At 40.3% G+C, this 13,878-nt stretch overlaps 1 protein-coding gene across 1 annotated transcript in view; it reads left to right on the forward strand.

Annotated features, from left to right (window-relative positions):
• Positions 1 to 13,878, forward strand: part of Glg1 (golgi glycoprotein 1) — a 92,123-nt gene that overhangs the window by 36,097 nt on the left and 42,148 nt on the right. The window contains exons 2-6 of the mRNA XM_005345660.3: positions 3,067 to 3,099; positions 4,991 to 5,077; positions 7,488 to 7,703; positions 12,039 to 12,242; positions 13,439 to 13,510. Coding sequence (XP_005345717.1) covers positions 3,067 to 3,099; positions 4,991 to 5,077; positions 7,488 to 7,703; positions 12,039 to 12,242; positions 13,439 to 13,510 — 612 coding nt within the window. The remainder of the gene's footprint in view (positions 1 to 3,066; positions 3,100 to 4,990; positions 5,078 to 7,487; positions 7,704 to 12,038; positions 12,243 to 13,438; positions 13,511 to 13,878) is intronic.

Raw genomic sequence — 13,878 nt, forward strand, 5'->3', positions numbered from 1 at the left:
ACAGAGATCCGCCTGCCTCTGCCTCCCGAGTGCTGGGATTAAAGGCGTGCGCCACCACCGCCCGGCCCCACATCTGTTTTTGTTTGAAATTTTTGGTTTGTAGTTCATATCCTCCCTCCCCCCTCCAACGCTGGGATTAAAGGCACGAGCCAACATGCCTTTTAATTCCTTACCAAATGTCGGAACAAGTTTCTCCTACCATTTCTTAAATTTTCATCGGCAGTGATATGCCTCTGTTCACAAAATTGTGAAAACATTGTTTTATATCTTATATTTTTCATGATAGTGATGTGTTTCTCTTAGCCACTTCTCTGGTCTTTTATTCTAAAGACATTTCAAAGTTTCCAAAATTAACCATTTGTGATTATATTTATAAATCCTTTATAGCCATAATGTCCCATGAATCTTCAAAGCTTGTATCATAATCTAGAGAAACAAAATCTAGCAAGAAAATGTAAGACAAGTTTATGTTTAGTTGCAAATCAAGGTAGTAGGAGTTGTGGGGGTGAGAATGTTGGGCCCTAAAGCTTCACCAAGGAGGAGGTCACCCCAAGAGACACTCACAGCACGGTTGATGCAATAGCAAGAGGAATTTTTATTCTGCCACGGCAGAGGTCCCTCAGCATCGAGAGGAGAAGGACGCCTGCTTTGTCTATTACAAGCTCTTTTAAAGGAAAAAACCACAAAATCAGGGAGGGGGTATTACAGAATCAAAGGGAAAGCCCAAAAATCATTTGTCAACTATTTTGACTAGTTCATACAATGGTCAGCTAACTCTACTTGATCAATGTTATGATGGTTACAAGGAGGAACACCTGCACGTCGTCTCACCCCAATTCCAGGGTCCGGGTCTATTGAAGAAAGACTACAATGGGGATGGAAAGTACTCAAAGCTCCCGTGCGTGGTTGGTTGCCAGGGTCCTGGTTCCCAGGAAGGGGGGTGCAGTAGTGCTAAGGTGCCTCAAAGTCTTTCAAGATGGATTAGATTAGCAGACAAGCACACCTGCTGACAAGCCCAAGTACTTGAATTTGAATCCACAAGGTCAAAAGAGAACCGGATCTCACAGGTTGTGCCCTAACTTCTGTGTGCGTGTGTGCGTGCGTGCGTGTGTGGGGTGTGTGTGTGTGTGTGTGTATGTGTGTAAAAGACAATATCAAAAAAAAATCAAGCACTGGCTTCTAAAGTAGCAGTTCTGTGTCTGGTTATTGTCATGCCTTCATGAAAATACACTAGTCTGGTTATCAGTGGTTTGGCTCTTACCAGTTAAAGGTTTGAAGATTTTGTTTATCATTTCCTTATAGGGATATTTGTTTTCTTGTGCAAGGTTGTGCAGCCTATTTGGTTAGGCTTTGCTCTAGCTAGTGGGTTAGATTCAGATCTGTTTCATGTGTCTTTTCCATGCTACCAGCAGCCTGGACACACTTTCCCAGGGGAACCAGGAGTACTAGAATACAATGTTAATTCCACAGATTCAAGAAGAAAGACCACTGACCCAAATCATGGCCAAATTAGTTAAAACAAGAATTTTTTAGTCATGTACACATGCTGTCTCTTCCTAAAAAGTAAAGTGCAAGGGATCAGCACGGAATGTGGAGAAGTTACATAAAGGTTTTTGTAGTTCAGGAGTAGGGGGTTTCCAGATGGGGGATTTGGTGGGCAAGTTGGCAGGGTTACAGGAGCAGAACATAAGCATAGCAAGTTGGTCATGGCAACCTCCTGAAACACATGGTTGCAAGGTGGTCATTACAACAACCTCCTGAAACTAAGGCAAGAACCATTGCTGCTTCTTAAAACAGGCAGTACAGAACCACTTGTAGTTAAGGTTACAGGTGGGGGCACAGCCCAATCCTTGAAAAACAGGTTTAATTATAAACAGGAATGAACCTTGTTTGTCTTTATGGTGGGATGGCTTTTAAGCCTAAAATTGAGCTTATCAACAAACCAAACCTCCCAAGCACATTTACAGCTTTTGTTTATATGTTGACATAGGATTTCGATATGTAATTCTGACCAGTCTGAAATTCACTATATAAATCAGGCTGGCCTCAAACTCAGAAAGATTTGCCTGCCTCTGACTCCCAAGTGCTGGGATTAAAGGTATACACCACCACTGTGCTGCCCGTTTTTTAAAAAATATTTATTTATTATGTATACAATATTCTGTCTGTGTGTATGCTTACGGGCCAGAAGAGGACACCAGGCCTCATTACAGATGGTTGTGAGCCACCATGTGGTTGCCGGGAATTGAACTCAAGACCTTTGGAAGAGCAGGCAGTGCTCTTAACCACTGAGCCATCTCTCCAGCCCCTGTCCTTGTTTGGCTCTCTGTGTTAGAAACAAGAAAGAATACTTTCAGTGTAGGGAGCATGGGAACAAAGTAAAGTGTAGTGGCATGTCATTTGTCATTTGTATTTTAATAAGAAAAGTTTGAAGATCTGAAAGTAAAACAGTCCCTCCCCCCCAGTCAGCCTTACAGACCAGTTAATGGTTAACACACACCTTTAATCCCAGTATCCACAATGAAATGCACCTTTAATCCTAGTGGTACACTTCTTAAATCCCAGTCCTCGATAGGATTATAAAATGGGAAGACACAGCTCTCACACACAGTCTCATTCTGATATTCCAGGAAGCTGTCTCTTAAAGGAGCAGCAGTTTTTGCTGCTAATGCTGAGTCAGGAAGCCTTCTCTTAAAGGAATCGTGCCTCTGCTTGCCTCTAGCAAACAGAGCCTACCTGAGAAAATGTTGCCACCAAGACTAAGTGCTTGACCCTGTTCATTCTTTTGTCCAGCCCACTCACTCCTCTTTAACATTCAAAATTAGAAAATGTCATATAAAAAAAGAATCCTTCTGGTGCTGTTGCTTTATAGCATTGGGTGTGCCTTCCTGTTTCCACATTGCACTGTAGATAGAGAAGGGGTTGTTCCTCGTGTGCAAGCCTGCTGCATTGTCCTCAGGGATCTGGAAGGAGTGTCAGCTCCAGGGTACTCCTTGATTAAGTATCAGATTCTGACTTTATTTCTGTGATGTTTTAAAACATCTTTCTCCTTTTTTTTTCTTCTAGCCTGAGAATGAAATTTCTTCAGACTGCAATCATGTAAGTATAAATTTTCAGTAGCTTACCATATGTGCTTTATAAATATGATGACCAATTTTAGGATGCTTTTTCATCTTTTTCTAGAAGCTTTATATTTTCTCTGATTCTATTGGTTTTAAAAGGATGATAAGCCTTGTTGCATTGTTTAAGACATTTTATAAATACTAGTTTGTTGTAGAAACCATAAGGTGTGGCTCATGGTCATCCTTATTACAATTGCCATATAAAAAGAATTTGTGTTCTGTTTATCAAATTAACAGGATATTGCTTTTCTTTCTTTTTTTTTTTTTTTTGTTGTTTTATTTTGGTTTTGGCTATTGCTGGTTTTTTGATTTTCGAGACAAGGTTTCTCTGTAGCATTGAAGCCTGTTTTGGAAGCTCAGTAGACCAGCCTGGCTGGCCTTGAAATCCCGAGTGCTGGGATTAAAGGCCTGCACCACTGCCAGCTGGGTGACAGCTTTTTTTTTTTTTTTTAAAAGTTCTTTCATCAAGATAACTACTGTGAGCCAAGTGCAATAGTGCATACCTTTGGAGGCAGAGACAGGGAGATCTCTGAGGTAGAGGCCAGCCTGGTTTACATAGTGAGTTCCAGAACAACCAAGGCTACACAGAGAAACCCTGACTCCAAACAAAACAAAGCCATATTTATTATACTGTAACACCTTCAAAGGAGACAGATTGCCAGGGTGGTAGTTAAACTCCTGAATACATTAAATAAATAATTTAAAAATCAAAACCAAACAACCATATAACAAAGGGTCAATCAAGTGTTTTCAGGGAATAAAGACAGATATTTCTGAACTAGAGTCCGAGCAACTATCCTTAATATTGATCTGTGGAAAGCACTGTTCTGTGAATTCTCAGACAAACTCCACCACATCTGAACATTTGGGGCAAACTTTTTGGAAGTAGATATTTTCTCTAAACATAACAAAACATCACACACAGAGGATCAGTATGGGGGTTGTTTCACTAATAAAAACAGACATCTAAAAACCAGGATTGCTAGCTCACTCTTGTATTTCTAGCACTTGGTGGATTTTTGTTTAATTTTGGTTTGGTGTTTTGTTGTTACTGTTTTTGTGTTTTCAAAACAGAATTTCTCTGTGTAGCCCTCAGTGTCCTGGAACTCACTCTCAGGCTGGCCTTGAACTCTCAAAAATCCATTTGCCTCTGCCTCCCAAGTGCTGAGAGTAAAGGCATATGTCACTACTGCCCAGCTAGTTTTTTGGGTTTTTTTTGATATCACACAATTTAGAATATTTTTTTGTTTTACTTTTAATTGTGTCTGTGTGTGGGTTTGTGCACTTAGGTGCCTTATCCATGGAGGTCAGAAAAGACTGTCAGATGCCCTGGAGCTAGAGTTACAGTTAGGCACCTCAGAACCTTGGTTCCGCAAACTGAAACTCTAGTTTTCTGCATAAGCAGTATATACTTGTTTGTTTGTTTGGTTTTTCTAGACAGGGTTTCTCTGTAGCTCTGGAACTCACTCTGTAGACCAGACTGGCTTTGAACTCACAGAGATCTGCCTGCATCTACCGACCTGAGTGCTGGGATTAAATCCATATGCCATTACCACCTGGCTAAGCAGTACATATTTTAACCACTGAGCCATTTCTCTAGCCTATGTACTACATAATTTTAGTTCATAGTTGTAAAAACATGTCATTTAGGAGGAACGAAAAAAGAACATCTAAATGGTGGATGCTGCTTTAATTATGTTTGTATATATTTTGTGGTTTTTTTATCTGAATGAATGTGTGTTACTGGAAATGTAAATATGCTTTATATGGCTGTATAATTAGTCTTGTAATTTATAATAATCGTTGATGACAAATAACCAGAGAATTTTTGTTTTATTCTGTTTTTTTTTTTTTTGTCTTCAACCCAGTTGTTGTGGAATTACAAGCTGAACCTGACTACTGATCCCAAGTTTGAATCTGTGGCCAGAGAGGTTTGCAAGTCAACTATATCAGAGGTAAAGTGGAAATAATTTTTGTGACTATTGTGATTTGTAAGACAAAGTAGAATCTGTTGACCAACCTCCTTATTAAGAAAATGACTCAATTGCTTTACTTTTCTTGGAGTTCTCATCTGCCTTGGTTGTGATACAAGAAGGATATTTAACTAGACTTCTTTTTGTGACTACCCACTGAAACAGTACAATGAAATCAGGTTTTTTTTTAAAGATTTATTTATTTATTATGTACACAGTGTTCAGCCTCCATGTATGCCCGCAGGCCAGAAGAGGGCACCAGATCTCACTACAGATGGTTGTGAGCCACCATGTGGTTGCTGGGAATTGAACTCAGGACCTCCAGAAGAGCAATCAGTGCTTTTAACCTCTGAGCCATATCTCCAGCCCTGAAATCAGATTTTTGTTATTTCTCAGATACACAGGATAGCTGCTGAGACTATCAGAATAGATTTTTCCAGAGACCTATAAACCTTCCTAAATGATTTGGCTATGTGTGTAGTTTGGGTGTGTTGAGCACATATATCAGATAATAGGCATTAGTGTTTAGAAGGTAAATTATAATTATTGTTTATATAAGTATAAATTGAGTATAAAGAGAAAAACAATTAATGAAATTATATGTCAATATATAGATGTTTTGTTTTGAGATGGGATCTCACAGTGTGACCTGGAACTCAGTATGTAAAACTCTGAGATCCACCTTCCTATGCTGCCAGAGTGCCGGGATCCAAGACATGCACTGCCACAGATGGCTTTTTTAAATTTATATTAGAATTCAGAAAGACAGAGATTTCTAACTAAAGTATGAGACTCAGAAAGAAAAAAAAATTGAATCCTTCCTCAACTCCTAAATGCTGTTATCACAAGCATTTACCACAATACATGGTCTCCAGGTGATTTAGCCAGTTACTCTGACTCTGTTAAAAATTGAGGTTCAGCCAGGCATGGTGGTGCACACCTTTTATCCCAGCCTTTGGGAGGCAAAGGCAGGTAGATCTCTTGAGTTCGAACCCAGCCTGGTCTACATAGTGAGGTTCAGGACAGGCAGGGCTCTGTAGAGAAAGTCTGTCTAAAGAAAATAAAAGGATTTCCACAGTTCCTTTATTTGAGTGGTGAAAAGACATTTACTGGCTCAGTGTAAGTGGCATTTGAAAGGATAAAGATCCTTGGTCCTCAGTCTTTTTTTTTTTTAAACAATTTATTTTTATTTTATGTGCATTGATGTTTTGCCTTCATATATGTCTGTGTGAGGGCATCAGATCCCCTGGAGCTGGAGCTACAGACAGTTGTGAGCTGCCATGTGGTTGTTGGGAATTGAACCCTGGTCCTGTGGAAGAGTAGTCTGTACTCTTAACCACTGAGCCATCTCTCCAGCCCCGTCCTCAGTCTTTCTAAGGCTGCAACTGTTTTAATACAGTTCCTCATGTGCTGACCCCCAGCCATAAAATTATTTTCATTGCTACTTCACAAATTTAATTTTACTGCCGGGCGATGGTGGCGCACGCCTTTAATCCCAGCACTTGGGAGGCAGAGGCAGGCGAATCTCTGTGAGTTCGAGACCAGCCTGGTCTACAGAGCTAGTTCCAGGACAGGCTCCAAAGCCACAGAGAAACCCTGTCTCGAAGAACCAAAAAAAAAAAAATTTAATTTTACTACTGTTATGAATTATGGGTCTTAGGTAAACCCTGTGAAAGGGTCCTTCAACACCCACCCCAAGGAGTCACGAAAGCCTCAAGTTCCATGTCCCGTTCCCAGTGCCCCACCCTCTAGGAATCAGCATGTCTAGCTATCTAGAAACTTTAAACACCGCTCTTTCAGTTTTTATGGAGACTTCATTGTGTATCTAATATTAAAGTGGGTGGGGAAATCCAGGCAGGCCTGTCAGCATTCTTCTTGGTCTCTACAGTATTCTGTGGTATTGGCATGACCCCGTGCAATAAGAGGGTTCTCATGATCTAGCAGTACCAGGACAGGATAGTCCAAGAGTTCAGAAAAGGTAATAACCATCTTCTAGTTTTGAAAGACAGGAAATGTTAGGGCTTCTATGTCCTGAATCAGGAAAGAGAAATCCCAGTTTCTATGACCTTGCTTGGGCAAGAGAGTCAATGAGGACCAAATTCTATGTCTTTACCATATCATGATATAACATCATCTTTCCTTAAAACCAATGTATTTCTAAACATCCTCCTTTTTGTCTCTTATGTAAGAGCTTTTAATGACTGAACTCAGGCAGAAGCAAGTGGCATCTCTGAGTTGAAGGCTAGCCTGCTGTATAGAGAGTCCTAGGCTAGCCAGGGCTATATACTGAGATATTATCTCCAGCAACAACAATAACAAAATAAGTTTCTTGGTTTGAATGTGGTTTCTTGATTTTAAATGTGTAAAGTAGCTACTTTTTTTTTTTTAACAGATTAAAGAATGTGCTGAAGAACCAGTTGGTAAAGGTTACATGGTTTCCTGCTTGGTGGATCACCGAGGCAACATAACTGAATATCAGTGTCACCAGTACATTACCAAAATGACAGCTATCATTTTCAGTGATTACCGTTTGATTTGTGGCTTCATGGATGACTGCAAAAATGATATCAACATTTTGAAATGTGGCAGTATCCGTCTTGGTGAAAAGGTATCTACTACATTTACTTCTCCAGTGAACCTATGCACTTGTAAATGAAAACCTTCTCTCACATGGGAGAAAACTTGGACTTGAGGTGATAAAGAACGAACTTGTACAGACACTTCCTATGATCCAAGACTGACTTAGGGCATTTGTAGGTTGTAACAAAATACCTAATAGAAGGAGCTGGCGAGGTGGCTCAGAGGTTAAGAGCACTGGCTGCTCTTCCAGAGGTCCTGAGTTCAATTCCCAGCAACCACATGGTGGCTCACAGCCATCTGTAATGAGTTCTGGTGCCCTCTTCTGACATGCAGGCAGAACACTGTATATATAATAAATAATTTTTAAAAAAAAACTAATAGAAGTAGTTTAAGGAAGGATGCTCTAGGGGCAGTGATAAGCCTCCCTCATTGACAAAAAAAAAAAATGTTCCTTGCTATGTAGTTTCCTCTAGGACCTCAGGGAATGTTTAATCCTCTAGGGCCAAACTTCAGATTTGCTGCCATTGAAACTGACCTCCAAGACCCAGAGAAGAAAGGATTCATGGCTAATCTGTCCTCACCCTTCCTCTGTATAAGTATGTAAAATAATGTTATGATGTTCAACTTTAGTGATTTTTTTCCCCCCCGAGATGAGTTTTAGAACAAAGAAGGTACATTTTCAAAACCTTTGGAATTTTCTAAGTAAATGTCAGAATGAAAGGGCAGGTCTCCAGAAGTGAAAATACAAATGATTCACATCATGTAGGATGGCTAACAACTGCTCAGTCGTGGACCTTTGCTACAGCGTCCGGACGTCTGCACTTTTGTTATATATCAGTTTAGTAATCAGTTACCTTGAATAGTTGAAATAGTCTTTTCCTTCAGTCCACTGAAATAATCACAGGAAACTTAAAACTAGAGAATGGTAAAAACCCATCAGACTTTTAAATGTTTATCAAGACAGTATTTTTCAGACAGATTTTTTCTTATATATAATTACATAAAAATATTGCAAAACTAATAAAAATTTATTGAGTTTTAAGAGCATTCACTGCTCTTTCAGAGGACTTGTATTTGGTTTTCAGCATCCATGTCAGGCAGCTCACAACTAAATCTAACTCCTGCTCCTGGAGATTTAATGCCCTTGGCCTCTGAAGGCACTAGCACTCATATATATATAGCTCCCTATCTACCTACCTACCTACCTACCTACACACACACACACACACACAATTTAAAATAGAATAAATCTTTTTTTAAAAAAATGGGCAGAAGATGGTGTCTGGTAAATGGCACATAAGGTAAAGACATTTGCAGTCTAATGACCTGAGTTCAGTTTCCTAGGTCCACATGAAGGAAGGAAAAGAGCTGACTCCCATGAGTTATCCTCTGATCTTCACTTGCACCTGTGCCATCCACCCCAACCCTCCTCTACACAGAGGCCTTGGTTTAATCTCTAGCACCATACACTTAAATAAATCTAGCTGAGCATGGTGATGCATGCCTCTAATCCCAGCACATGAGTTGTCGAGACCAGCAGATCTCTTGAGTTCAAGGCCAGCATAGATTGTGGTTTGTAAACTGGTTTTCTTTTATGTTTAAAAACCACCTGTGGCTGGGCGGTGGTGGCGCACGCCTTTAATCCCAGCACTCGGGAGGCAGAGGCAGGCGGATCTCTGTGAGTTCGAGGCCAGCCTGGTCTACAAAGGGAGTTCCAGGACAGGCTCCAAACCCTGTCTCGAAAAACCAAAAAAAAAAAACAAACCACCTGTGAGTGAGTACATGTGATAATTGTCTTTCTGGGTGTGGGCTACCTCACTCAAAATAATGTTTTCTAGCTCCATCCATTTGCCTACAAAATTCAAGCTGCCTTATTTTTTTCTGCTGTGTAGTACTCCATTGTATAAATGTACCACATTTTCCTTATCCATTCCTCAGTTAAGGCGCATTTATGTTGTTTCCCGGTTCTGGCTAAGACAAACAAAGCTGCTATGAACATAGTTGAGTACATGTCCTTGAGGCATGATTGAACATCCTTTGGCTATGTGCCCAAAAGTGGTATTACTGGGTCTTGAGGAAGGTTGTTTCCTAATTTCCTGAGAAATTGGCACACTGACATCCAAAGGGGTTGTACCAGCTTGCATTCCCACCAGCAATGCAGAAGTGTTCCCTTTTCCCCACAACCTCTCCAGCATAAGTTGTCATCAGTGTTTTTGATCTTGGCCATTCTTATAGGTATAAGATGGAATCTCAGAGTTGTCTTGATTTGCATTTCTCTGATGACTAAGGATGTTGAACATTTCCTTAAGTGTCTTTCAGCCATTTTAGATTCCTCTGTTGAGAGTTCTCTGTTTAGGTCTGTACCCCGTTTTTTAAATTGGATTGTTTGTTCTTTTGACCACCAATTTCTTGAGTTCTTTGGATATTTTGGAGATCAGAACTCTGTCTGTTGTGGGGTTAGTGAAGATCTTTTCCCATTCTGTTGGCTGTTGTTTTGTCTTGTTGACTGCGTCCTTTGTTTTACAGAGCTTTTCAGTTTCAGGAGGGTCCATTTATTAATTGTTTCTCTCAGTGTCTGTGCTGATACAGCAAGCACTTTTCCTGCTTTCTTTTTCTTTTCTTTTTTAACTTTATTTTATGTGTATTGGTGTAAAAGGATCAGATTGCCTAGAACTGGAGTTACAGACAGTTGTGAGCTGCCTTGTGGGTACTGGGAACTGAACTCTGGTCCTCTGGAAAAGCAGCTATTGTTCTTAAACACCAAGCCATCTTATCTTGGCAGCCCCCTCCCCCCCTTTTTTTAAACAAGTCTTTGTGTAGCACAGGCTGGCATGGAATCTGCTAAGTAGCTGAATGTGACCTGCTTCAGGCTAAATACTCTGCCATCTATGCCACATCCTCAGTACACCTCCTTCCTTTCTCTTTTCTTTGTTTTTTTGCTATTAAGCAGATAGAATTTCACATTAGCTAGACTGACCTCAAGCTTACTATATAGCTGAGGCTATCTTTGACTCCTGACCCTCCAGCCACTACCTCCAAGTTAGTGCTAAGATTATAGACCTGTCCCAGCATGCCCAGAAATTCTTACAGTGTTACCGCAATCCCAGTGCTGGGATTGAATACATGAACTGTGTATACTAGGCTACCATTCTACCACTGACCCCAGCCATAGACATAGTCACCATTGTCAAATATTTGTTTGTAATTCAGTTACCCAAAGGGCAGAACCAGATAGGAACTCAGAGTAATAAATATCTTTTATTTTGAAAAAGTAGCCAGGTGTGGTGGTACATGCCTATAATCTCAGTAATGTCAGTGCTGGCTTCTAATTATTTATTTCTCTGTGTGTGTGTGTGTGTCTCTCTCAGTCTCTTCCCACTCTGACCTGCTGTGTGATGACACACATGGAGATAAGAGGAAAACTTGGGAGAGTGTCATTTCTCATCCCACCAAGTGTTTAAGATTTTATTTATTTATTTATTATGTATATAGTATTCTGCCTGCATGTATATCTGCAGGCCAGAAGAAGGAACCATATCTCATTATAGGACAGTTGTGAACCACCATGTGGTTGCTGGGAATTGAACTCAGGATCTCTGGAAGAGGAACCAGTGCTCTTAACCACTGAGCTATCTATCTCTCCAGCCCCAATGTCATTTTTTAAGAATTTCTGACCCTACACACACACACACACACACACACACACACACACTAAATAAATAAATAAATAAAAAACTTTAAAGCCTACTGTTTTAATAGAAGGGAAGAGCTCCTGACATTTCAACCATAAAAATATAAGAACTCAAGACCTTATTATTAGTGCTAAGCTATACCAAAATTCCTAGGATTTCAGGGCTGGAGAGTTGACTCTTGTTAAGAGTTCTGCTCTTGCAGAAGATCAGAGTTCAATTCCCAATACTTTGTTAGGTAGTTCTCAAGCATCTGTAACCCCAGCTCCAGGGGACATGATGCCTTCTTCTGGCCTCCACAGGGACCCATACACATATGCAAATACAGGTACACACATATAAATAAATAAAACTTTTTGAAAAAAAAATCTTAAGAATAATTTCTAAGAATCCTGTTTTCCATTTATAATGTGCGTGTGTGAGTGTAAGAGAGATAGACCCATGGAGACCAGGAAGCTTTGGATCTCCTGGAGCTGGAGTTAGGGACAATTGTGAATTACCAGCATAAGTAGTAGGAACTGAATCCAGATCCTCTGCTAGACCAGAATGTGATTCTTAACTGCTGAACCAACTCTCCAGCCTCTACACACACCTGTCCCCCCCTTTTTTTTGAAGAGCAACTGTTTATTTGATCTCTGTATGGTGAAAGATTTAAAATATCCTTGCTATTTTAGGATGCACATTCACAAGGTGAGGTGGTATCGTGTTTGGAAAAAGGCCTGGTGAAAGAAGCAGAAGAAAAAGAGCCGAAGATTCAAGTCTCTGAACTCTGCAAGAAAGCCATCCTCCGGGTGGCTGAGCTGTCCTCGGATGACTTTCATTTAGACCGTCATTTGTATTTTGCTTGCCGAGATGATCGGGAGCGCTTTTGTGAAAATGTGAGTCACTATGAATCTGTTTTTCTTTTTTTTTTAAAAATCTGTAGTACTGTATTCCAGAATGAAATACACCATCACAAACAGGCACACATAGGAAAGCCATTAAAGTAGAAGATGGAATTGGTCCCAAGGTACAAAAAAGAGTGTTGGGTGCTCAGTCTTGAAGATGTAACAACATATAACTAACAGTTTGTTTCTGACAGTCTGAATACATTATTTTTCTACTTTCTTTTACCTTTTAATTTCAGGGTTTTGTTTTTGTTTTAAGACAGGCCATCTCTACATAGCCCCGTCTGTTCTAGAAGTCACTATATAGCCCAGGCTGATGTTGAGCTCACAGAGATCCATCTATCTCTACCTTTGTCCTCTGCCTTCCTATCCTAGTGCTGGAATTAAAGACAAGGGCCACTGTGCTGGGCACAATTTCGGTTCTTCAAAACCTATTTTGTCTACAGTGAGTTGATGGCGCATGCTATATTCCCAGCTCTCAGTAAAATAGACAGTAGTCAGGTTTGGTGGCAGGGACTGGTAGATCTTGTAAGTTGGAAGCCAGTCTGGTCTATAGATTTTCAGGACAGCTAGGGTTGCACAGAGATATACTGTCTCAAAACAAATAAAAAAATTAAGGTAATTCTTTAAAACCTTATCCTTGGCTAGAGCTTGGCCTGCTGATTTCATGAGACAACTTCCAGTCCCCTCCCTTCTTTTCCCTATGCAGAGAATTGAATGCAGTCCCTTACACATGTTAGACCCCTAAGCTTTGTACAGACTTCACTGATGTCTTTTCTGACTCAGCAAAGGATTGAGTGACCTCTGTGTCCGCCCTTTCTACATGCCGTTTTGAATTTTCAGTGTTAACTATCAGAGCCACTGACTATAAAGTCTAACTGACTCTGGTATCAAATTTAAGAGACTCGCTTGAGCTTTTTTTTTTTTTTTTCGAGACAGGGTTTCTCTGTGGTTTTGGAGCCTGTCCTGGAACTAGCTCTTGTAGACCAGGCTGGTCTCGAACTCACAGAGATCCGCCTGCCTCTGCCTCCCGAGTGCTGGGATTAAAGGCGTGCGCCACCACCGCCCGGCTCGCTTGAGTTTTCTAATTATCAGTGTATTTAATAAAGGTTCTGTATAAGACTGGGTATATCATAGCGTAACTACTTAGCTAATAGTAATCATCATGTGTATGTTTTCTCTTACAGACCCAAGCTGGTGAAGGAAGAGTGTATAAATGTCTTTTTAACCACAAATTTGAAGAATCCATGAGTGAAAAGGTATCACTTTGAAGGGAACTATTGTTTTACTATTTAGAAAGCTTCAGCAAACAAACTTTAGTTTCTCTTTTTGGTTTAGATTTGGGTGATTGTTTCTGGAACATAGTCTCATACCCCAGACTGTCCTCAAACTCAGGATGGAGCCAAGGGTGACCTTGAAGTCCTGATCCTCTTTCTTTTACCTCCCAAATTCTGGGATTCACATGTGCCACCACTCCTGGCTTTTAGAACTTCTCTGACATGGTTGTCTTGTGGTCTTTCCAAAGGGTTGATATCAAAACACCACCCACATACTCAGATACCAAATATCAGAGGGTGGTCAGTCAAGTTTCTTATACAAAATAGCATAGTTTTTTTTTTTTTTTTTT

This window comes from Microtus ochrogaster, chromosome 4 (genome assembly GCF_000317375.1).
Source record: "Microtus ochrogaster isolate Prairie Vole_2 chromosome 4, MicOch1.0, whole genome shotgun sequence".
NCBI lineage: Eukaryota > Metazoa > Chordata > Mammalia > Rodentia > Cricetidae > Microtus > Microtus ochrogaster.